This window comes from Culicoides brevitarsis, chromosome 2, assembly GCF_036172545.1.
Source record: "Culicoides brevitarsis isolate CSIRO-B50_1 chromosome 2, AGI_CSIRO_Cbre_v1, whole genome shotgun sequence".
In the NCBI taxonomy this organism is placed as follows: Eukaryota; Metazoa; Arthropoda; class Insecta; order Diptera; family Ceratopogonidae; genus Culicoides; species Culicoides brevitarsis.
The window spans coordinates 38,829,063-38,852,830 of NC_087086.1; the positions used below are offsets into that span (position 1 = coordinate 38,829,063).

At 24.2% G+C, this 23,768-nt stretch overlaps 1 protein-coding gene across 2 annotated transcripts in view; it reads right to left on the reverse strand.

Annotated features, from left to right (window-relative positions):
- LOC134832405 (triple functional domain protein) overlaps window positions 1-23,768 on the reverse strand; it is a 40,827-nt gene that overhangs the window by 681 nt on the left and 16,378 nt on the right. For both annotated transcript variants that reach the window (XM_063846416.1, XM_063846419.1), the window contains exons 7-17: window positions 22,795-22,948; window positions 22,383-22,732; window positions 10,397-10,749; window positions 10,243-10,333; window positions 9,825-10,070; window positions 9,653-9,748; window positions 1,527-1,642; window positions 1,352-1,468; window positions 1,101-1,290; window positions 855-1,043; window positions 39-248 (exon numbers count right to left, since the gene is read on the reverse strand). In XM_063846416.1, the coding sequence (XP_063702486.1) occupies window positions 39-248; window positions 855-1,043; window positions 1,101-1,290; window positions 1,352-1,468; window positions 1,527-1,642; window positions 9,653-9,748; window positions 9,825-10,070; window positions 10,243-10,333; window positions 10,397-10,749; window positions 22,383-22,732; window positions 22,795-22,948 (2,112 nt within the window). The remainder of the gene's footprint in view (window positions 1-38; window positions 249-854; window positions 1,044-1,100; window positions 1,291-1,351; window positions 1,469-1,526; window positions 1,643-9,652; window positions 9,749-9,824; window positions 10,071-10,242; window positions 10,334-10,396; window positions 10,750-22,382; window positions 22,733-22,794; window positions 22,949-23,768) is intronic.

Sequence of the window (23,768 nt, forward strand, 5' to 3'; positions counted from 1 at the left end):
TTATTTTTTTTAATTTTAGGAATTTTTTTAATTTTTACCTGAATGTGTGTCTTGTAAATGTAGGATGGATTCGTAAATTGCGTCTTTTTGCCGACAATATCGGAGAAAATCATGTTTTGCTCGAAGAGGAACACTTGCAATTCACGTGGCTTCTGCACTAAACTCGAGTTTTTGTCTAAATTTGGCGTATTGTCGACACACACGATCGGGCCATGGAGCAACAGGCGACCTTGTGCCGTTATTTTACCCTAAAATGAGAGAAAAAATTTAGTTAAAATGATTTTGAAAGTTTTTTTTTATTTTGACCCATGTTACATTTTTATTTTTTGACCCAAAGCACATTTCAAAATTTTTTTTCGAAAAAATTATTTTAGTTTGGACTCAAAAATGATTTAAAATTAATTTTTACGGCAAATTTTAAAAAAATTGACCCAATGCAAATTTTTAATAATGTCCCAATGTACATTTTAAAATTTTTACAGAAGAAAATTTTTGCCCCAATGCAAATTTTATTTATTTTCACTCAAAAATATTGAAATTTTTTTAAATTTTGTAAAATTTTGAACTTTTAATCCAAAAAATATTTTAAATTCAGTCCCATTGCGCATTTAATTTTTTTTTAGTGAGCAAATTTTAAATTTTTTGACTTTCTGAAAATTTCAAATTATGATCCCAATGCACATTTTTAAACTTTGTAACAAGAATTTTTTTTATTTCAAGCCCAATCATAATTTTTAAAATTGTTGCCCAATACAAATTTTGAATTTTTGTCCCAATGCACATTTCAAAATTTAACCCAAATGCAAATTTTGTAAATTTTTTCTTCAAAATTATTAAAAATCTATGAAAATTACCTCAAAACGTTGCAACCGCCCGACATCCATCATGTCATTCGCTGACTTTGGTATCACTCGCATCACTTCACACGCATCCTTCAAATACTCATCATCGATATTAGCACGCTTTGTATACTTGAGAATGTCTTTTAACAATAATTCATATTTCATTATTCTCTGAACTGGCTTTATAAGCAAATCACATAGCTAAAAAAAATATTTATTAAAATTTTTGTTGAAATTTCGCAAAAAAATTAAACTTACTACTAATTTATGTCCTAACTTATTACGTATTTCATCAAAATAATTCATGTGTTCCGAGACAATGTGCTCTGAGACGGGCTTATTTTGACAGTAAACGACGTACATGTGCAGCTTTCGTTCACTTCGTTTGATAAGCGGTCCCAATTCTCTCGGATTTTCAATACAATTTTGTAAATGTTTTAAAAAGTAGCTGAAATTTGAAGAAAAAAATTAATTTTTTGAACATTTTTGAAGAAATTAAGGCGACTCACTCTCTGTGCCATTCATAAATTGCTTCAATATTTCCAAATACCATGCGATCTTTGCCGCCCTTCAAGTCATCCGGCATTAAAATTGTACTATCTGGATTTCGTATCTCAGCAATATACCTAAAAATTTGAAAAATTTCATCAAAAAAAATTTTTAAATTAAAATTTTAATTCTCACCCGTTTACAATAAGCGATAAATCTTGGACGTAATTTTCCTCAGATGTGACTAGTTCTCTTAAGACAAATAAGCGTTTCTTGAGTACTTCCTCTACGAGACTCGGATCAAATGGATTCTGAAAATAAATAAGAAAAAAATAAATAATTTTATTAAAAAAATTCATTTTTTTTTTCGCATAAATTCACTCAAATTGTCCATTTTTGTCCCGTGTGACACAAAATAATGACATTATCACAAAACTGACATGACGCTTATCTATCAGCAGCATCGCACATTAAATATACAGGTCGTTTGTAAATTGCTACGTGATGCGGTAATTTATCAGTGTCCATAAAAATTTAAATTAAAGCATAAATTTTTGAAATACATTGCGGCGGAAAGGGATGAAAAAATGTAAATTTTTGAGGTTTTGAAGTAATTTATGAAAATAAATTAGATTTTTAATTGACATTTATTTTTTTTCATTTAAAGGAAATTAGATTTAAATTAAATTTTTTTTATTTATTTAAAAAAAATCTTTATAATATTTAATTTTTAATTAATTTATTTAATAATTTTAATTAATTAAATTAATTTTAAAGAAATTCTTCAAATTAATTCATTAATAAATAAATAAAAATTTAATTAATTAAAAAAAATTATTAAAATTAATTAATTATAATTAATAAAAAAAATAAATAATTTTAATTAATTCATTAAAATTTAAATTAAACTTTTTCTTAAAATTTAAATTAAAAAAATTAAATTAAACTTTTATAATTTATTTTTTTTAATTTTAATTAAATTTTATTATTTTAATCTAATTAAAATAAATAAAAAAATCTTTAAATGCCTAAAAATATTTAAATAAAAAGTTTAACAAAATTTTAAAAAATTCTGATTTGAAAAATATAATTTTTAATTTTTTTTATATAAATTTCATTAAATTTCTTCAATAAAATTTTTTATAGCAACTTTTTTTCCTCTAACAAACACTTTTTATAGCAAAAAATATTAAACGCAGGTAAATGCGCGTTTATCACTCTGTCGCACAGGAAACAGTTATCAACATATTTTTCTGTAATTCACTTTTTTTCCTCACATATTTGATTATACACATCATATCGCCGACAAATTTCATGTTGTCTCATGATGCGCCACTCATGAATGTTTCATTTTTGTAAATGGCTTTGATTGAGTTTAATGCCACTCTACACTATATTTATGCACTTGTTGGCACGAAAGACGCTCTCTTTTTTATTCAAATTGATTGTTTTTGAATATTTTTTGTGTGTGTAATTTTTTTTTGCTCTCTTGAGATTTTTTTATGTTTTAATTTTTTCTTACCTGAGATTCCATTTTATTTATTTTTTTTTGTATCAATTAAATATTTGTTTTTTTTTTTTGTTCATAAAAATTTTTTTATATAATATTTTTTTTAATAATTTTTTTTATTGAACGTCAATGTTTGGTAAATTTTTTCATTGCAAATTTTATTTATTTTAAATTCACTCAAAATATTTTTTTTTATTTTTTAAATAAATAAAATTTGAAAAGTATCGTTTTATATAGAAAATTCACTTTTTGTTCTAAAATTCAATTTTTTATTAAATTTATTGAAATTTTTTATTTTATTTTATTAATTTTTCTTTAATAATTTTTATTTATAGTTTCATTTGTTTTTATTTTAATTTAATTTAATTTAATAATTTTCATTAATTAATTTTTATTATTATTTAATTATTTAGTTTTTTCTTTAATTTTTAATTTGTATTTTTATTATATTTATTCATTAAAAATATTTTTTATTTATTTAATTTTTATTTCACTTTAAAAAAAAATTATCCAATTAATTTACTGAAATTTTATTTTTTTTATAATTTTTTTTTAATTTAAATATTTGCTTTTATTTTTAATTTATTTTTTTAATTTTTTTTTCATCAAAATATTTTTAAATAATTTTTTTCTTTATTCCAAATTAATTATTTTTTTTAAATTCACTTAATTTTTCGCTCCATACGAATATTGCGTTAATAATTTCTCGTTAATTGTTTAGTAACGGACCGCACATTTCGAACTACCACAGTCATCCTCTATTTATTGTATTCTTAACCTGGAAAATTTCACGTTCACACACACTTTACTCGATTTTTTTTTCATGTGTTTATTTTCATTGAACAGAATTTTTGTGCATTTCTTTTCAAAAAAAATAATTTTCAGTCTGAATTTCGTTTATTTTCACGAAAAAATGCGATTTTGTGTTGCAACGCGACTTTTCTTGCGGGTATTTTTACGACTTTTTGTGTGCCGTACGCCTCGTTATCGCTATTTTTAGTACTAACTATTTAAAATGAAATTATAATAAAATTAATAATTGTTGTTATTATTTGTGAAAAATAAATAATAAGCTGTGACCGTCAGTCGTTCGCGCGCGTACAAGAAGCATTTAATAAATAAAATCACAATTATCGTTCATTAAAATTCATTTCTTGCGATTTGCTCTCGATTTTTTTTTTTGCGCGCAGCACTCACAAGGCGAAAACCCAAACTACAACTGAAAAATCGCTGCACGCGAAACTACGACGACGACGACGTCGCCTAATGACAAGGGTGAGATTATAATGAGTTAGTGTTTGTGCATGTCGGTAGCTCGTCTAACATGGCAAAGTAGGGAAAGGTTTATTTTTTTTTTATCAGAGCAACACCATTAATTTAAATAATAAAATTTTTCGTACACAAGAGAGTGCACACAGTTCGCTCGGTTGGTCGGCGGCAAATAATAATAATAATAATAATATAATAAAATTAACATGTTTGTCATGATACACGAGAAAAAGTGTGAGTGAACGAGTAAAGTATGTGTCTATGCAACAGTTGGGACCTTGTTGCTCTTTTATTATTTTTTTTTTCGATGTGAGGCGATTTGTTGTGTTTTGTATGCGAGCAAAGGTGATTGTATCGGCGTTATTTTTGTTGTGAATCATGTCGAGACGAGCGGAGTGTGACAGGAAAAAGGAAGGATAATGCCAGTTGTGGTCACATGATGAGGTGAAAGTTGATTATTCGTCGGTTTATGTTTTTTTTAAATTTTTTTTTACTTTTTTCCTAAATTTTTAAAGTATTTGAGTTCAATTTTTAAGTTTTTAAAGTAATTTTTTTAAAAAAATTATTTTAGTACAGAAATTTGCGGAAATTTGTAATAAAAAATATTTTTTTTTAAAACTTTTATTTTTAAATTTTGAATAAAATTTACAAATGAATTTTTTTACAAAAAATTTGTACTAAAAATCTTTTAGTACTAAAATTTAGTAAAAAATTTTTTGAAATCAATTTCAGAACTAAAATTTGTACTAAATTTTTTTTTAATAACTTTCGATAATTAAATTTAAAATTTTTAAGCTTTTGAAATCAATTTTTAGAACATAAATTCGTACTAAAAAAATTCTTAAATAAATGTTTGGTACTAAATTTTTTTACTGAAAAGCATTTTAATAAATTTTTAGTACTAAAATTTGTACTAAATAATTTTTTTGAATTAAAAATTTATTAAAAAAAATTCAAGTACTAAAATTTTAAAAAGCATTTTAATAAATTTTTAGTACTAAAATTTGTACTAATTTTTTTTTTTGAAAAACCTTTGATAGAAAATTTTATTTTTGGAATAACTTTTAAATATGAAATTTGTACTAAAAATAACATTAAAAATTTTAGTACAAAAACTTTTAGCTAAAAATTCTTTTTGAATAATTTTTCAAACAAACACTTGTACTAAAAAATTATTTTTGAATAATATTAAGTACTATTCTGTACTAAAAAATTCAAAAATATATTTTTTTTAATTTTTTAATATTTAAAAATTATTTTTTAATACAAGAAATTTTCTTAAGAATTTAAATCTGAACTAAAAATGCTAAAAAATTTTTTTTGTTCATAATATCCTAATTTTTCCTCACAAAATATCTTTATTAATACAATATATTTTCATATTCATTTTTTTTTTAATAATTTTTTAAAATTTTCTATAAATTTCAAATAAATTAACGGTAATTTTTTGAACTGACATGTCATGACATTTACAAATTTCAATGTCAAATTATTCAAAATTTTGAATTTTTAAGAATTTTTTTAAAAACTAAGGCAAAGAATCAAAATTTTCATAAAATAAATCGATTGAATTAGCGAAAAAGCGATTTTCAAATTTCAACTGTCACTTTTTAAATTGACATTTCAGAATTTTTCGTTGAAATTTGTCAAAAAAATTGAAAAATTTCTTTTGTAAAATATTAAAAAAAAAAGAAAATTTCAGAAATTATTAAAATTAATCTTTTTCAAAAATAATTTCCATGTAATTCAAGGCCTTGTTAAACAAAAAAAAATCAATTTAAATTTTTGCATTCATTCCGCTTCCCTGAACCGCCTGACTTTCACACATATATCTAATCCGCTATAAATTTATTGTTTACATGAAATCACACTTTGTTGATATTATACAACAAGCGAAAAGCGATCCATGTCTAAATAAAAATAAACATTGAACTTCATATCTACGAGCGCATACCGAAAGTAAATCTTGATCTAATCTCCGTTCGTTCGTTTGCGAGTTTTTGCTTTTTTTTAAACACATTATAAAAAAGTAAATTTTACGAGCTGATATCCGGAGAAGCGAGAAAAAAATGCCAGACACGCGTTTTTCATTTTTTTTTTGTGCATCATCGCGATTTGACAGTTTTTGACAAGTTTTGACGGTCTCGCTAATTCCAAAAATAAAACCAACAAATTTTTTGACATAATTTGTGACTGTGTGCATGAAAAAATTGGAAATTGTATCACATTTTGTGATGAGTCACGAGAGAAGACAACGAGGACCTTGAACAATTATTTTTTTTTTTTGGTAACCTTAACATTGTTTGTGATGACACGAGAGGTGAGAACGCCTGGTATTTTTTAATTGATGAGAAAAATTCCGCTCTCTGTGTGACATTTTTCCACGTAAGAGGCCTTTTTCGTTTATTTTTGCTCTCACGAAGCAAATTGATGAATTTCCTTTCAAAATTTAAATGCATTTCTGCTGGAGACATGTTCATTATTTATTTAAAACTTGAGCCGAAAACTAATATTGAAAGTTCAAAAATTGATTTTTCCTCACAAAAAAAAAAAAAGGAAAATTAATTTGCAGTAACACGACACATCGCATGGAGCGACATGTCGACATCAATAACTGTAATAATAATTAAGTTCCATGAACGACATAAATGTTGCCATTGCCTTGCGCTGCTGCTGATGCACGAAAACATGCATGAATAGGGAATTTGGTGTGTTTGCGTTTATTTTCATGAATATTTTCCCATTTCCGCTCGCAATGTGAGTGAGATGCTTTTGCGAGGAAATGACGTTCGTTTGATGATTAATTTTTGGATTATGTCTTCAAGGATTTGTCGGGAAAGGTCATTTATCTGAAGAATTTCAATTGGAAATGCGATTTTTTGATTTTTAGGAAAATTTTAAATTGAAATTTTAGAGTTTCAAATCATTTAAAAAAAAATTTAGTACAAATTTTTGTTCTAAAAGTCATTTAAGAAAATTTTTTAGGAAAAACTTCAGTTCTAAAAATCTTTCAAAGTAACTTTTTAGTACAAATTTTAGTTCTAAAAGTCTCTAAAGTAACTTTTTAGTACAAATTTTTGTTCTAAAAGTCTCTAAAGTAATTTTTTAGTACAAATTTTTGTTCTAAAAGTAATTTGAGAAAATTTTTTAGTACAAACTTTAGTTCTAAAAATCTTTCAAAGTAACTTTTTAGTACAAATTTTAGTTCTAAAAATCTTTCAAAGTAACTTTTTAGTACAAATTTCAGTTCAAAGAGTCTCTAAAGTAACTTTTTAGTACAAACTTCAGTTCTAAAAATCTTTCAAAGTAATTTTTTAGTACAAACTTTAGTTCTAAAAATCTTTCAAAGTAACTTTTTAGTACAAATTTCAGTTCTAAAAGTCTCTAAAGTAAGTTTTTAGTACAAATTTCAGCTCCAAAATTCTTCAAAGTAACTTTTAGTACTAAAAAGTAAAATATTTCAAGGCAAAATGAATTTTAATTTACAAAAAATGCGAAAAATTGACCTTTCTCTTCAAATCTTCAAAATTTCTTTCAAACAACATCAATTTTTATCAAAAAATTCCATTAACAATAGATTAAAATCCAATTGCCCATAAAATCGCTACCTTTTATGCAGTTTTGCCGGTCATTTATCGCCTGTCATAAACTTTTACGTTTTTCCAATTTCCAAACACAAAACAAACGAACGAAAAAATTTTCATGATCATCATCGCACATTCCATTGCAATATGTATTAATACGAAAAATATAATGAGAAAAAGATACAAATAACACGAAACAGACGTTAAACAACAAAAATAAATGTTTTTTTTCTCTGCTGCTCGTTTATCGTGTGTGAAAAACTTTTTAAATTTGTTTTCTCACGACGACGACGATGTTCGAACGACAGATTTTCATTGTTTGTTTTTTTTTCGCTTTGAATGGCTTTGCGCGGCGATTGTATAATACGAAAAAGCTTTTTAGGTCGCTCCCTCGTCGTTCGAGTCGCCAAACAACCCAATTAAGATCTAATTAAAGACAAGACCGAATGCAAATAAATAATTTTTTTCGTTCGACACACAAATTAAATTGTTAAAGTCAAATAAACGATTGTTTTATGTGGTCATGCCTTTGCGGATGATATCGAGTGCCGTCTCGTGCACAAACAATGTAAGTGATTATTTCCGGGGGTCGTTCGATGATGCGGGCGATTTTTTTGTCGAACGATTTGTTAGAAAATTCTCGCGAACGCCACATTTGCGCGAATAATATGTAAATAAATAATTTTCTTTTTATTGAATCAGGTTAATTGCCTTCAATCAACGAACGCTTGCACGCTGTGGTCGCTTTAAAAAGTGCTATAGAAGTACGCGGGTAGGTGTCAAGTCAATCGATTTGCATATAAAAAGTGTCGGTATGTGAATGGATGTCGTGGGAATTTATTTTTTTTTTTCACTATTTTTTCGCTTTTAAATTGAATTGCTTTTGAACAGAGATGTTGTTTAGGCAAAAATTGTAAAAAAAATTATGGAAAGAAAAAAAATATTTAATAATTTTTTTTTAAATTATCAAAACTTATTTTTAATAACAATTTATTAAATTTTATTAATTTTTTTATTTAAAGAAAAAATTAAGAGTTAAAAAAAAATTTTAAATTCAGAGAGAATTGTATTTTTTTTTTAATTAATTAAAATTTAAAAAATTATTTAAAAATTTATTAAAACATTTTTTTAAAATTTATTAAAATTATTTAATCAACTTTTATGATTTAAAAAAATATTTTTTAATTTATTAAAATTTATTATTTATTTAATTTATTTTTTTTTTTAATATTTTTAAAAATTAATTAAAACTTGAAAATTATTAATTTAAAAAATTAATATTTAAAATTTTAATTTAAAAAAAATAAATTTAGGTATTAATTTATTATTAATTTATTTAATAAATTTTTTTTTTATTTAATTTAAAATTATTATTTTTTTATTTATCGAAATTGATTAAAAAAATGCAAAATTAATTAAAAATTTCTCTAATTTGAGAAAAAAAATAAAAATTTAGTATTCGTTCTGAATAATTTTATTTTAAAAATTTTTGAATATTTTTTTAATCTTGATTTTTTTTTTATTTTTTAAAATATAGAAAAATTTTTTTTTTTTAAATTTAAATTGTTTATAATTTTTTTTTTTAAATTTTAATCAAAAATTTTTAAGAGTGAGCTTATAATTAAAAATTAAAAAAAAAAATATTTTTTTTGAATGAAATAAAATTCTTTGTAAAATCTTCTTTTTTACAAAATTCAGTAATTTTTTTTTAATTTTTAGCACATTTTGTGCTTTTTCCGTTTATGTAAAAAATTAATTTTCATTAAAATTTTCTTTCGTGAATTATATTCTCGATAAATTTTTGATCTCTTAAAAGCTTCAAAATCGCTTAAAAAGCATTTTTGTGACAATTTCATAAATTTTTTTCTACATCCCTGCATCAAAACGACCTTTTCCCATTCATTGAAACACATCGAAGGAGACGTCTGGTTAATTTATCATCAAAACTCAGCACTTACCTCTTCACTATTGTCTACATCTGAGATTTCTGGTGACAATTTCAGTCCATCGTTTCTGTTTGCAGCAGCAGCTGACGATGATTGTTCATGTTTTTCCTGCGAATCGCCGACGAAAGAAAAAAAAAGTTGCATAACCAAAATTTTACAAGCGAAGAATGGGAAGAAAAATTACCTTATTTTCCTTAACTATTTGTTCAATTTCCGCCAAATCGAGCTTTTTCTCGTTCTGTGACGTCAACGAATTGCCAAAACTTGCCTCCTTTGTCGGTTCGCTGTAATCGACTTTGGGCGTCGTGTTGTTGGCAGCTGCTGACGAAACGACTTCCGTTGGATTTTGGAGCTCTTTCATGGGCGGCGGCAACTCGAGCGGTTGTTCTTCCTCCGCTTCGACGTCTTGTGGAAGGATTTCTGGTTCGGGCTGAAATTTAAAAAAAAAATTTTTTTGAATTAGCAAAAAGGCGATTTTCAAATTTTCATTCAAAATTTGAGGTTAAATTTTTTTTTTGAATTAGCAAAAAGGCGATTTTCAAATTTCAACAATAAAATTTGAGGTTAATTTTTTTTTTTATTTTTTTTTCAGGAAAACTCACCTTTTTGAGCTTCTCAGGCTTCTTCGGCAGAACCTTCTCAGGTAATTTTTCTTTGTTTGGCTTTGAACGGAATGGTAGGAAGAGTTTTTTGCTAAAAAAAAATAATTTTTATAAATTTTCTTTAATTTTTAGATAAAAAATAAAAATTACTCACCCGCTAAATCCCTTTCGCTTGTTGGCTGGCGATTGATTTGTCAGTGCTGAATCACAATTCACATCTGTGCCGGATGTCGCAACGGAATCCGCGTCACTGGCGATGCGTCGTTGCGGCGGAAAAGGTTTCAAAATTGAAACAGGAACTAAACCTTCGAGCGTGGATCCCGCATCGCTCGGGCTGGATGCCTGCGTTGCCTCTTTGCCGCCCAAAATTCGCACCAAACAAAAATCGGGCGCTCCCTGGCATTCGGTATTGACGATTTCGACTTGTTGTCCCTTCGTCACGGACAAATCGCAGGCATTTTGCGCCGCGTAATCCGATATCACCCAAGTTGTGTCCTGAACTGGCGCCTAAAAAGACAAAAATAAAAAAAGCGGAAATCAGTAAATTTCGTTAGCGACTTACGAGATTAACGTTCAAATGAGACATTTTATCGTCACGCACACACAAAAAACACGGAAAAAAGGCGAAATCGATAACAACAAGAGGAAAAATTGCTCATTCATTCAATTCCATTTAATTCAAACCAAGCAAAAAAAAAATCAACCTTTGCATTGTTCTCGGATGCTTGTTTGAAGTAGCGATACGAGCCGGGCGAATCGATGGTGTGTTGGCGCGACAAAGCCGAAGCGGAGGTCAAACTGTTCTGACGGAACCATGGCAGCGAGATTTTTCGGCCGCTCCGTGCGGATTTGTTTGTCGCACTGAACCGATTTGGCGGATCTTTTGCCGTGGTCGGCGTCGTCGTGACACTGTTACTTTCGCCACTGCTTGCATTTCCCGTGGCTGACATTGCGGAGTTGTTGTTACATTTTTTGAAGAAATTAAAGTTTAGCTTCGAGTCTTTTGTCTTTGTTGGAGTCTCCAGGATTTTGTCTTTGTCTCTAAGTTTTTTTTCTTACTTTCTAGTTTTGTTTATAAGACTTTTTGTTGGTTTTGTGCATAAGCTGTGAGATGGTTTTTTTTTGTTTTTTATTGATATTTTTGATAAAAGTTGTGATTTTTTCGATTTTTATTTAATTTTATACGAAAAATTAATTTAAAAAAAATTATTTAAAAATTTTATTTAGAAAAATTCAAAGAAATTAAAATTATTTAAAACGAATGACATTTTTCCATTACGAAAATTGACCTTTTTAGTTAATATTTCAGTAGAAATTTAATTCAACTATTGAATGGTTCATTAATTAATATTATTTCCTTGAAATTTTTTGAAATCTATTAAAATTTACAATTTATTGATCAACTTCAGTACAGAAATAGATTTTGTTTGAGAATTTTCAATGAAATTTTTATCTATTTTATGAATTTCTATTGAAATATAAGTCTTTGAAGTTGATTTTTTGTCTCAATACAATTAAATTTTAACGAATTTTTATATTTAAAGACATTTTTATGACATTTTGAGGTAAGCTTATTGCTCATTTTATTAATTTTTAAATAAAAAATATTCAAAAATTTGTTTTTTTTATTACAAGCTTTAACGAAAATTGCAATTTTTTAATAGAAAATTATTAATTGAACATAAAATAATTTAAAATAAAATTTCGTTGAAAATTATTTTTTTTTAAATCTATTATTTTGTAATTTTTTTTTGTTCATTTAAAATTCAAATTAATATTTTAAAAAAATTCTTTTAATAAATAAATAACATAAAAAAATAATTTTTATAAAAATTTAATCTAATTTTATTTTTAAATTAAAATTTTCGTTTAATATTTGAGATTTTATTGCAAAAATATTTAATTTTATTTGAGAATTTAAATAAATAAATAAATTAAAAATTAAAAAAAATATATTTGTAAAAATTAATTAAAACTAAAAAAAAATGTTAATTCAAAATTTAAATTTTTAATTATTTTTTTAAATCTTAATTAAATTCTAAATTATTTTCTTAAATCCTTATTAAATTTAATTTTAATTAATTATTTTTTTTAAAATATTTTTTTATATATTTAAATTCTCAAATAAAATTAAATATTTTTGCAATAAAATCTAAAATATTAAACGAAAAATTTAATTAAAAAAAAAATAAAAATTTAAAAATTTAATTTTAATTATTTAAATAATTTAATTAATTTTTTAATTATTTTTTTTTTATTATTTTTAAAAAAGCTCAAATTTCATATGAAATTGCTAAAAATTAAATTTAATTAAAATAAATTTTCATCTCATTGTCAAAGTCCCAAACAATCAAACATTTAACCATTTTCCTATTTTTCACTTAAACAAAATGTCATAAATTAAACCGCATTCACATTTTAACTACAAAAAAGTTTCTAAATTGCATCCTAACACATTAAAACTTTTTCTGTGACGAACAAAAATTCCTCTTTTTATTTTTTGTGAACAAACAAAATTGTAAAAAACCACAACTTTTATCAACATGTCAACAACGATATTTCCTCATATTTTGTATTATTTATTTAAATAATTTTTTTTTATTATTTAAATAAATAAATAGAATTAAGTCACTTTTGCTTTTAGTTTTTTTTTCTTTGTCGTACTAACTTGATGTAATTTTATTTGACCTTTTTGTAACACTAAAAATGATTCTTTGATCATTTTCACTCTTCATAATTTATTTTTTTATTTTATTTATTTTTTTTTTTCACTTTTTTCGAATTTTTTTGATAATTAGAAAAATCACGTAGATAATATTTTATAAATTCTTTTAATATTTTTTCATTATAAATAACAATATTTAACACACTTGGATGAATAAAAATGTTGAAGCGGTGCGCATATCATTTTTATGTGTCTGTGTATAATAATAATAATAATTTTTTTTTGTACTTGGTAAAAAATATGTGTATAGCTATATTTGATCACTACTTAGAGATATAGAGACAGAGAATGAATTTTATGAGTGTTTAACTGAATTCATTTATTTTTTTATTTTTTTTTTCGTCTTGAGCACTTTTCTTTTTTTTCTGTCTCTTCTAACTTTTTTGTTGTTGTAATAAAATTGGGTAGCAAAATTTTTTGTTAACTAATTTTTTTGTGCTTTTTTTAATTTAATTTTTTTTTTAATAGGAGATAAAAATATATTTTTTTTTAAATATTTTTCTTAAGTATTTTTTTTAATAAATTTTTATATTTTTTTCCATTTGAATGATGATGATGGGAAAAGGTCCCAGACTACAGAGTAATATACAGCAAGCAAGCAGCACAGAGTACACACATAGAATAAAATTTTCTTCTCAATATTTTGTGGTGCGAGCTGCTCTCGACTTACACAACGAGAGTACGGAGCAAGACAAAAAAGTATCAGACCGATTGCTCGATTTTCCCACATTACAGCGCGCCTCTCTTTACATCGCACATGCCACACACGAAACGCAGCGAGGTAGGTTATGTATATTTAGATAAGAGCCAGAGCTGAACCGAGACATTATCACAAAAAGAGACAAAAATGTCGTGCGCATGACATAACTTTTCAAGAGATCTTTTGAGTTTTCGTGCTCGCCTCGTAGCTCCGTCGATGTTTGAATAAAGATAACGTTCCGTTCGCCCAAGCTGTTTGTTGTTTCTTTTGACAGTACAATTTTAATATTATTATTCCATTTAATTTATCTACACATTACCAATCATCTAGGAGACGTCGTCGTCGTTGGAATTTGCATCGACACAGCTCAAAGTCTTGTCGCGAGAGAGTGTTCGATTAATGATAATTAGATGATAGATAACAAGAACAAGGAATAATGGGTTAGGTACTTGCGATTCTCGGGAGGCAAATGGATTGCCAGGCAAATAAAATTGTGAATAATGGAGAATAATGACGCGGAAATTTGCTTTTTATGCCTTTTTTTCTCGTGGATTTGTAAGGAAGAAGAGTTGAAGTTTGATTACTTTTGAGGTCTCGGGGGATGTTGGAAGTGATAAATTGTTTGAGGGGAGATCTAATTTCATGAGAATTTTTTTTTTAATTTTTATAAAAAACTGGAGAAGTTTTCGTAAAAATTTTTTTTTAAAAATTCATTAAAATTTTAAAAATTATTTTTAATTTTAAATTTTTTTTTAATTTTAATTAATTTAAAAATTTTTTTAATTAAAATTAAAAAAAAAAAATTTTAAATTTTAATTTCGAATTTAAAGTTTTTAATTTTATAAAAATGTTTGAAAAAATATATTTGATGAAAAAATCAAGAATTTTTTTAAATATTTTAATAAAAAAAAATGATTTTTAACTAATTTTTAGTTTTCATTCAAATCTAATTAAATAAATTAAATAATTTTGAAAAAATAATTAATAAATAAAAAAATTATTAATTATTTAAAAAAAAAATAAATTAAAACTTTTACAAAATTTTTTTAACAATTTATTTATTATTTTTTATCTATTATTTAATTTATTATTTTATTTATTATTTTATTAATTTTTTAAAAATACGAAATATAAAAAAAAAATTTAAATACTATTTTATAATTATCAATTAAATAAAATTAAAAAAAAAAAATTAGTCAAAAGTTAATTTTAAAGTTTTTTTTAATAATTTTTTTTCAAAATTATTAATTAATTTTTTATTATTAAAATTAATTATTTTTAAAATTTTTAATTTATTTTTAAATTTTTATTTAATTTTTTTTTAATTAATTTTTTAATTAATTAATGAATTAATTTTATTTAAAAATTATTTAATTTTTTTTTTTTTAATAAAAAAAATTCTTTAAAATTGATATAAAATTTCTTTAAAAAAAATATCCAAAAATTATTTCATAAAATGAGCAAATAATTCAATTTTAATGTTTTTCAGTACCAAAGATAATTTTTTTTCATAGAAATCTTTAAAAAAATGTGACTGTAAATGGATTAGATAAGAAAATATTGACAAAAATTGCCCATATTTAATATCATTTTTAAAGCCTTATTTTTTTTTAATTCCCAAATATCGCCTAAATTTTAATTTTTATAAAATAAATTGTCAATTTTAATGAAAGCACCGAAGAAAATTTTTTTTTGACAATAAAATGTGACTAAAAATGGATTAGATAAGAAAATATTGACAAAAATTACCCATATTTAATTACAAATAACCAACTGATAAGAATATTGAGTCATCAAAAATGGAGACGCCTTATATTCATAATTTTTTATAAAAAATAATTTTTTAAATTTTTTTACCTGCACTTCAAAATAAAATTTCTTCAACGATGCGAGGAACAATTTTTTCCTCATATTAACCGAAGCAAAAAAAAAAAAAAGAAAAAAATCAACACGAAATTCCCGCAATCAAAATCGCAGTTAAAGTTCTTCAATAAACAAAAATTCACTGAATGAATGACTTTTTAAAAAAACATGACAACGCACACAGTTAAAAGTCATATCAAAACACACAAACAAACATTATGTGTCGCCAAGTCCCATTCCATCCGTTCACACATCGACGACACTTTTTACCTTTTCGTACTGCCTGCGCGCCGAGATCTATCAATTTCAACATTTTATTTACTTATTCAAGCATTTTATCTGTTTATTTATATGACTTCCTTTGGTCGACATTCTCGGGCGACAAACGACTACTGACGTACATTTGATGGTCGGGTTTATATCATTTTTTATTATGTTTATTATTGTTTGTTGTTACATATGTTACGTATGATCGTTTTGGCGTCCTACTACACTACTCACTCGATTTGCTGCTGTTTGAAATGTCAAAATATTTGTTGATGTTTTTTTTTCGCTTTGCGTATTTGTGGAGAGAATTTTTTTTTCGTATGGAGAAGAAAAAAGTCGAGAAATTATTTTTAAAAAATTTTTTTTGAATGAATTTCTTTAGAAAAATTATTTTAAAAAAATGTTGAAAAATTAAGAAGGTTTTTTTTAAATTATTAAAAAAATAAATAAAAATATTAAAAAATTATTTATTTAATTAAAAAAAAATAAAATAAATAAATTATTAAATTAATTATAAATAATTAATTAATTAAAAATAATTAATTTCTATTTAAAAAAAAATACTTTAAAAATAAAAAAAATAAATTAATTATTTTTTAAATAATTCAAATAAAAAAATCACAAAATCAAAAAAAAAAAAATAAAATTACTTTAAAAAAAATTTTTTCAATTTTTTTTTTTTTTTTGTAGATAATTTTATTTAAAGCTTTTAGTAAATTAAAAAAGAATTAAATGATAAAATAAATAATTAATAAATTAATTTAAAAAAAATACTTTAAAGCAAAATAAATAAGAAAAAATAACGAACTTTATAAAAAAATAATAAAATTTATGTTTTTGTATCAAAATTAAACAAAAAATAAAAAATTTTGCTTTTAAAAACAAAAATTAAAAAAAAAAATTCATTCTCTCAAAATCCTTGACATTTTTAAACAAAAAATTCCTCTCTCAGTGGTCCATTTATGATCAAATAACTTTTTATGTTGTTTGTTTTTGTCCGTATTGTATTAATAAATAATCCGAATCTGCTCGAATTCCCAATAACAATAACACAAAAAACATTGGAAATTCAAACAAATAAATACGAGTAAAATTTTTCTCCATTGTTCTAATAAACAAACCAAGCCACATTTTATTGATCAATCCAAAATTTCATTTAAAACCTCTTTAAATCCGAAATTTTCGCATCGAGTGAAAAATTCTCCATTATTCATCGCACAAAGTTTCTGTGATCTGAGGCAGGCAATAAATAATGCGAAGCAACACAAAAAATTTGATACAAAGCACCCTCAACTACATTGAAACCGAAAAAAGTATCAAATTCTAACTGGCAAATCAACACCTTCGTTAAAAACACTTCGTGGTAAACCATCGTCGTCGTTGTTTTTTGCTTTTTCGTTATCGTCCCAATAATAATTTATATCTTATCTCGTCATTTTTATTTCAACGCCGGGAGCGTGTATTAATAGATTTATTTTAAAGTGTTATTTTCAGTTATTTGTGTGGCGAATAGACACAGAGTCGCTCTCAATAGCAGTACAATGGAAGAAAAGAGATGCTCAAGTGATTTTTTTTTATTTTTTTGAAGAGGGTTTTCAATGAAAAACTTGAGTTGAGAGAGTTGGTCGTCATAAAATTAGATGATAAATAATAAATTTTTAAAATTTTTCTTAAAAAAAAAAATTAAAAAAAATCGAAAAATTTCAAAAATAAAATAAATTCGAAATTCTTACAAAAATAAACAAATTTAAATTAAATATGTTCGAAAAATTTATAAAATATTTTTTAAAAGAATCAAAAAAATTTTTTTTTTGAAAATAAAATATATTCGAAATTCTTTAAAAAAAAAATTTAAGTAACCAGGTTCGAAAAATTTTATATTTCGAAATTTAAAAAAAAAATTAATAAAAAAAAATAAAATTTGAGCGAATTTCGAAATATTTCGATTTTTTCGAAAATTTAATGATTTACAGAATAATTTTCGAATATTTGTGAATTTTATAGAAATATTTTCGAACATCTTGAATAGTTTCGACACTTGATTGATTTTCGAAAATTATAAAAACTGAAAAATAAATTTTCGAAAATTTTTAAAGTTCATTTATTTTTATTCGAAAATAAGAAAAGCTTGAAAAATTTTTAGAAAAAAAAAATCAGCTCAAACATCAAAAATCATGAACATCAGCTCGAAATAAATTTTAAATGAACTTGACAAATTTTCGAAAATTTGTTTTTCAGTTTTTATAATTTTCGAAAATCAATCAAGATTTCAAAATTTTTATTTAATTTAACTCATAAAATAAAATAATCTTTTTTCGAAAATCAAATACCTCATAGAAAAAATTTTCGAAAATTTGTAAAACTTCATAAATATTTTTTTCTTTCAAAACTTTATTAGTTTGAAACTTTTTTTTATTTTATTTATTTATTTTTTTTTAAATTTTTTATTAATTTCAGTCAACAATTCTCAAAAAACGATTCGATGGAAAATAAAAATAATTTTCGAAAATCAATAAAAATCATAAAACAAATTTTCGAAAATCAGAAAATTTTTCGTAATTAATTTTCGAAAATAAAAATAACTTAAAAAATAAATTTTTCATAATTTTTTTTTTATAAATAAAAAATTTAAATTAACATTTTTCTTTAACAAAAAAATTATAAGAAAATAAAGAAAATAAATTTAAAAAAAATGTTCGAATCACTGAATAATTCAAAGAAACCTAATGCACTTGAACATGCATTTTTTTTCATTGTATGCTTCAAACCAGGAAATGTAAAAAATTCTTTTTTTTTTCTCTTCCAGCATCATTCATTCACACGTACAAAGCTACGTAATTCCTTCGCACGTTTTGTCACACCTAATGCGAAAATTGTTGTTTGTCGTCGATGTCGTCGTCGTGTAAATAACAGCTATACTCCTTTATTTGTTATTTGTCTCAGCTCTGTCTCAACATCAAACAAAACAAAAATTTATCTTCGCTCTCGCTCTCTTTTTCGCTTTTTCTCTCTTTCGTCTCGAGCTCTCGAGTTGCGAGTGAAAAACAAAAAAAAAAGTGAACGAAAAACGCATGCGCATGTCTAATCGCCAGCAGGCACCGACAATCTCATTCGAAAGAGAGAGAGCGAGAAAACCTTCGTGTACGAAAAACGCGGCTAAAAAAAAAAAGTTTTTTTTTTGTCAAGGTTGTGGATTGCATGGTCAATGATACAACGAACGAACGATGTAAATTTGTAATTTGTTCTCTCGCTGCGTGCGTTGGGTGCTTTTTGCATGTAGATAAAGTCATTTGTACTGAAAATTATCGTAAAGTAGGCAATATCTTCGGTCATGTGTGTTAGCAAGCCGTAACTTGATATTCTTATCACCCACTTAACACACACGCTGCACGTCGCCTATTGCCAATAATCAATTAGATGCGTTGTTGTTGTTGTAATAATTGCGAGATATGAAAGCGATACAACGAAATGATTAAATAAACAAATAACTTTTTTTTTGTAGGACGACGTTTGATTGGATTATCATCAAAATTGCAAGATTTCATTATCGAATAAGAAAATGTGAAATTTTATCTTGTTACGTGGCAAACATTGAGAAAGAAGGAAAATAAGACACACGTGCAGGTCTTTGATCTTTCGCATCATGAAACATCTTGCTCTCTTTATTATGGAAATTTTTTTATCCTGTTAACTTTTTTTTTATTTTTTTTTTCTCTCAAATGGCGACGAGGAGGAATTATTTTGCCAGCAGTGACAGAAAGGAATTTCAAAATAAAATGAAATGAAAAAGGATGGAAAAATGTAAATTTATAACGTGAGATGATTTTTTGCAGATGGAGACGGCTGGTTAATTATTTGTAAGTTTTTTCAGTGTGTGTGTGAAGCATGTTGGGTTTATTAAAAGTACGAGCTTGGAGGCATAGAAAAAAGTTTTTTAATGAACTTGTTGGTGCTTCGGGCGATTTTTCTTTGAACTCTGACTTGGTTTTTGGTTGTAGTGAAATGCAATATGTTTTTTTCTGTATCGTGAAGGTTTATGCTCTCTTTGTTACATAAATAGAGCAAAAATTTTCTTTTAGTTTTTTTTTATAGTTTTTTAATTTTTTTTATTTAAGATTTGTTTTTGATTTTTTTTTTTATTATTTTTTTAAATAAATTTTAATTTAAATTAAATAAAAAAAATAAATTAAAATATTTTGAATAAAAAAATTAAAGTAAGTGAAATAAAAAATAATTATTTAAAAAAAAAATTATTTAAAAAAGTTAAATTAAATAAAAATTATAAAAAATTGAAATTTGAGAGAAAATTCCAAATTCGATTAAAAAAAATTTGAAACTTAAATAAATTATATTTTTTTTTTAAATTTAAAAAAATAAAATTATTTTAATTATTTAACATTCTAAAAATATTTAAACTTTTATAAAGAAATTAAATTTTTAAAAATATTTTTTTATTTATTTTTTAAAAAAATATTATTTTAGGCAAAAATTTTAAATTTTTCTTAAAATTGTTAACTGCAAATATTTTTTAATTTATTTAATTGAATTTAATTGAAAATAAAATTTATTTAATTTAAAATCGTCTTTTGAGATGAAAAAAAAAATATTTAAAAAATTAAAATTTTTAATTAAAATTTTAAAAATTTTATCTTAAAATTAAAATAATTTTTAAAAAATTTAATTTAATTTAACTTTTAAAGTTTAATCGTTTAAAAATCTTATCGAAATTATCAAATGTCAATTCAAATAAAAACCGTTAAAAAATTTGTAAATCGCTTACTTGCTAATTCAAGTCAAACAATCAAAAAATGGAGACGTCTGGTTCTTTGTTCAACTATTTTTACCGAAAAAAAATCCTGTCTCGCCTACATAACTTCAAATTTGCTACTTGACGTAAACACAAATAAATTTGTTAGTCACCGTCTTCAATCCTTTTTGCGATGACACTTTAATCCGACCAACAAAAATCCCCCTCACACACACACAGAGCGACAAATATTTTACTACAATAGTCAAGTATTTTGTTATTTAGATCCTCAAGTTCATTGTTTGAGGAATCCACATATCACTAATTAACATATCCTCATGAGACAATGCCACGTTCTATTGTTAGTCACTTTTATGCCGCTTCAACATAAAAAATAAAGAACGGCACAACAGGTGTCTGTTTAATGATTTGTGAAAATAAATAGAAACGAGTAGGTGAAGAAGAGGAAGTAGGATGATAATGCGAGCATTAATTTAATTTTAAAGTGTTTATTGGCAGTAACAAAGCAGCTCATGATAATGGCTGGAAAACAATTTGCCACGAAAAAACATGACATTGTTCAAGCGACACACACTCAAAAGGTACTCAAGCGTGGTTAATTAGTATTTATCTTTAATTTATTTTCGGAAAAAAAAAAATTGGGACAGCTGCTTACTTACGTATGAGTAACGCTCCGAAAAGTCGAAACCGTAGAATTCTAAACAATTCATTACGAAAATTCTTCGCAGGAGACACGAATGATTGACGGCTCAATCTGAACTGAGCTCTAAATAAAATAAAAATAAATAAAATAGTGTCATGTCCTGCCTTTTGTTTGATATTTGCGTCCTTTGACGTTTTTTATTATCTCGTGTAAATTTTTCTATTTTTTTTAGTTATTTTTAGCAGTATGTTGCTACTTTGACGTTGCCCTTGAAAAGGGTTGCAATGAATTTTTAACGAATAAAGAGTGCATGGAGAGCAGGCGTCTCCATTTGCTGTAAGGAAAAAATTGAAAATGTCAAAATTTTCGTAAAAATTGATTTTTTGAACACTGTTAGTTATGAAAAAATGATTTTTTAGTCAAAAATAACGGAAAATAATTTTAAAAATGCTTGAAATTTGAAAATTAAAAAATTTTTGACAGCTGTCAATTTTGACAGTTATCAAATTTTTTTACGAAATTCAAAATTTTGATGGCTCTGATGTGTATTTTTTGTTAAAAATGATAAAAATTAACTCGAAATGGTTTAAAAATTAATTTTTAGTGAAAATTTTGACATCTGTCAAAATTGACAGGTATCCAAAAAATTTAAGAAATTTAAATTTTGAATACTTTTATGAGCATTTTTAGTTAAAAGTGACAAAAATGATTAAATTTTCCTAAAAAATTGAATTTCATGAAAAAATTTGACAGCTGTCAATTTGACAGTTTAAAATTTTTAATGAAATTTTATTTTTTTTTATGAAATTTTAATTTTTTGATTATTTTTTTGATATTTAAAATTTTAATTAAATGCGTATTTTTAATCAAAATTGATTTTAAAATTGTTAAAAAAAAAGTAATTTTAGTAAAAATTTTGACAGCTGTCAAATTTACAAATGTCAAAGATTCTTTTAAAATTTCAGTTTTATAAAATTTAAGGTTATTTTTGTCAATTTTAGTTGAAACTATGAACCAAAAGACTTGAAAAATTCAATAAATTTGAAATTTTATCAAAAATTTTGACAGCTGTCACTCTTAAAACGTCAAATTTTCTCAATTTCATCGAAATTTTCATACTTTTCACACATTCACGTCTCATTTAGAACAAAATTCAATAAAAAACTTCACTTACCTTCTCACTATCCGTCGTGTTTCCGCTGCCAAAGCTCGCCAACGAGTGAATATCCTGATCTGGCTCACACATCACATTATCTTCCGTCGTATCCTTCGACAATCGTTGCCCAACGTTCTTATTACCCGCTTGCGTTGTCGCTTTTGCCGGCGATTTAATCAAATTATTAAGCGTCGACGAACTGAAATACGTTTCCTGAATGACTTGACGGAGCTTCTTCACCCACGTGTGTTTCGTTTCGATGCTATTGGCGCGCATTACGATGCGACAATCCGATATCATGGGTGCTCTGCCGGTCCAAATGGCGAATTTGCATTCGTCGCCCTCGATGTGCTCCGTGACGCCGAGTTCTAAAAGGAAAATTTCAAGAGTTTAGGAGATTTTTTGAGAAAAAAAAGGAAAATTTGCTTACCAGATGTTAGTAATTTACTTTTATAGATGTACTTTGCAGTACCATTGGTGTCTTTGACTTCTTTTGCAAAAAGTATGTACAATTCGAATAAAAATACATGACGTTCGCGTCCCTTACGAATAATTTGTTTATTGTCCCATGCAAGAAAAGTTTCCTGTGAAGAAAAAAAAAATACGTTAAACAAATATTTTTTTAATTTAATTTTATTTTATTTTTACAAGAAATAATTCAAAAAAAATTTTGCAAAATAAAAAATTTTTCCAAGATTAAAAAAATAACTTTTAATTTTTAATGAAAAAATTAATTCAAAATGAATTCGAATAAACAAATTGATTAAATTTTTTGAAAAAAATTAATAAAATAAAATTTAATTTTGAAAAAAAAATTATTTAAAATTAAATTAAATCGAAAATAAATTTAATATTTAAATAAATATTTGAAAATTAAATCAAAAAAATTAAGCAAAAAAATAAATAAAAATTATTTTAAGGGAAAATCAAGTTAAAAACTTTAAGATATTGTAAAAAGATCAATTTTTGGCATAAAAATTAATTATGAATTAAAAAAATTATAAACTGTTTTTAAAATTAAAACAAAAAAAAATATTCTTAAATTATCAGTTATTTTCGATAAAATTTTTAATTTAATTTAATTTCTTTTTAGACTTTTAATTTTACAAGAAATAATTCAAGAAGAAATTTTGCAAAATGAAAAAAATAAAATTTTCAATTTTTTTCAAAATTATAAAATAATTTTTAACCAAACATTTTTATATTAAAATGTCAATTCGAACTCGAAAAATTTTATTAAAATTTAATTAAATTTATTTAAAATAAAAATATTTTTTTTTTTTAATTTTTTTTAAATGTTTATATTAATTCATTAATATATAATTTTTTTATTTTTACAAGAAATAATGTAAAATAAAATAATTTTCAATTAAAAAAAAATAATAAATTTTGAAAAAAATTTTT